The 1,886-nt window shown below is 40.5% G+C and overlaps 1 protein-coding gene across 1 annotated transcript; it reads right to left on the bottom strand.

Annotated features, from left to right (window-relative positions):
* Positions 1-333: 333 nt before the first annotated feature.
* LOC142446803 (olfactory receptor 51Q1-like) lies at positions 334-1,287 on the bottom strand. The gene has a single exon (XM_075548541.1). The coding sequence runs from the start codon at positions 1,285-1,287 to the stop codon at positions 334-336; it is 954 nt and encodes a 317-aa protein (XP_075404656.1).
* Positions 1,288-1,886: the final 599 nt, after the last annotated feature.

Consider the following 1,886-nt stretch of genomic DNA (forward strand, 5'->3'; position numbering starts at 1 on the left):
TTATGGCTAAAAGTGTCATATTAACTGATCCAAACTCACTTGGTTTTACCTTATCACTAAAACATAGTAATTTGGAACTTTTAAATTTCTTGTTTCATTTTTACATGTTAAATTTTTCATAAATAAATGAGTTTAAATGAATGTACATGTTAAACTATTTGGGAAGGAGAATGTGTTGAAAAACTCAAGCTAAGATTTAGTACTTGAAATTATCTGAACATTTCATGAAATAAAATAATTTGTTTATTTTATACTCTCCATTATCCAATTTATATGATATTTTTTACTTAAGCCTATGACACTTACTCCTGATTAATTACAAAATATATTCTTTCATCTCAAGTGCATGTTTCTTTGGGAAATGAGGTGGATAATTCCCTGGCGGATCTGCTTTGTTTTAACACTGTAAATGATTGGATTCATCACAGGAGGTGCCAGCAGGTAGATATTAGCCATGATCACGTGGACCAGTGGAGAAGTATGCTTAGCAAAGCGATGAGTCATAGATACTCCAATCATAGGGACATAGAGGACCAAAACAGCCAGAATGTGGGACAGGCAGTTATTGAAAGCACGGAGTCTCTCAATCATAGAGGCAATACCTAGGACACTTCTTAGGATAATTGCGTACGATAACACAATGAGTAATGGGTCCATCACTATAATGAGCAACACCAGAGCAAATCCATACCAGCTGTTGACTCGGATATCAGCACAGACCAGACGAATCATATCCTGGTGGAGGCAGTAGGAGTGAGAGAGAAGGTGTGAGCGGCAGAAGGGCAGGCGCTTGAGCAGGAAAAGGGAGGGAAGAACAGCCAGGACACAGCGACAAATGATGGCTACTCCAATCTTGCCAATGACCTCATTGGTGAGGATGGAGGCATAATGCAGGGGCCGACAGATGGCCACGTAGCGGTCAAAGGACATGGCCAGCAGGACAGTTGATTCCATGAATGAGAATGTATGAATGAAAAATACTTGTGCAAAGCATGCTTCAAAGCTGATTTCCCTGGCATTGAACCATAAAATCTGCATGACAGTGGGTAGGGTGGTGAGGGTGAGACCCAAGTCAGTCAGAGCCAGCATGGAGAGAAATAGGTACATGGGCTGGTGGAGAGATGGTTCTGTACGAATGACAGTAAGGATGATACTGTTGCCTATGATAGAGATGGTGTAGAAGCAGCAAAAGGGAATGGAGATCCATCTATGATAGGACTCAAAGCCGGGGATACCTGTGAGGATGAAGAAGAAGGGCTCTTGGGTAGCATTTCTTATCTGGGGCATGACAAAAGATTGAGGCTCCAAATTCAGAGTCTTTGCTGAAAGAGAACCAAACCATTAGACATGCTGCTGTTGCTCCAAATGTCTACCTGTCACACATTTAAACTAAAGTCTATGGACATAAACTTCCCGAGCTGGAGCGGGTGGAGGATAACTATGGATACGTCCAGAACCCCAGTGTTGCTCTTCATGAGTCTGTCACAGGCAAGATTGCTCACACCGAACTCAGCTCCTGTACAAGACTCAGTAAGGGTTAACCTTCTAAATATTTTTTTGCTTTCATGTTTTTCCTCTTCAGTTCTTAGCTGTCTAAACCTGCCTTTCAACAAATCACAAAGACTTGAAGTCTAAACCAGAAGTATGATGGCTTTTTATTTTGTCACTCTAGGTTAAAACGTAATTTACCAAATTTTAAGTCATCTTTTGGGGGACTCTTTCTAGTCAACTTCTCCTTCTTAATTCTCCTTTGTCTGAAAACATTTCCCCTTGTTAAAAAGAATTCTCTAATTCATGGTCATCTCTTGCACTATTGCTCCTCTTTTACCATTATACCTCAAGGTCAGTCCCTTCTTTCTAGTCGTTCCTTTTATTATCATTGCTCA

Source organism: Tenrec ecaudatus, chromosome 4 (assembly GCF_050624435.1).
Source record: "Tenrec ecaudatus isolate mTenEca1 chromosome 4, mTenEca1.hap1, whole genome shotgun sequence".
Classification (NCBI taxonomy): Eukaryota; Metazoa; Chordata; class Mammalia; order Afrosoricida; family Tenrecidae; genus Tenrec; species Tenrec ecaudatus.

What these genes read in the sequence shown, in the direction of transcription:
- LOC142446803 (XM_075548541.1), bottom strand. Translation starts at nt 1,287, where the DNA reads ATGCCCCAGATAAGAAATGCTACCCAAGAGCCCTTCTTCTTCATCCTC.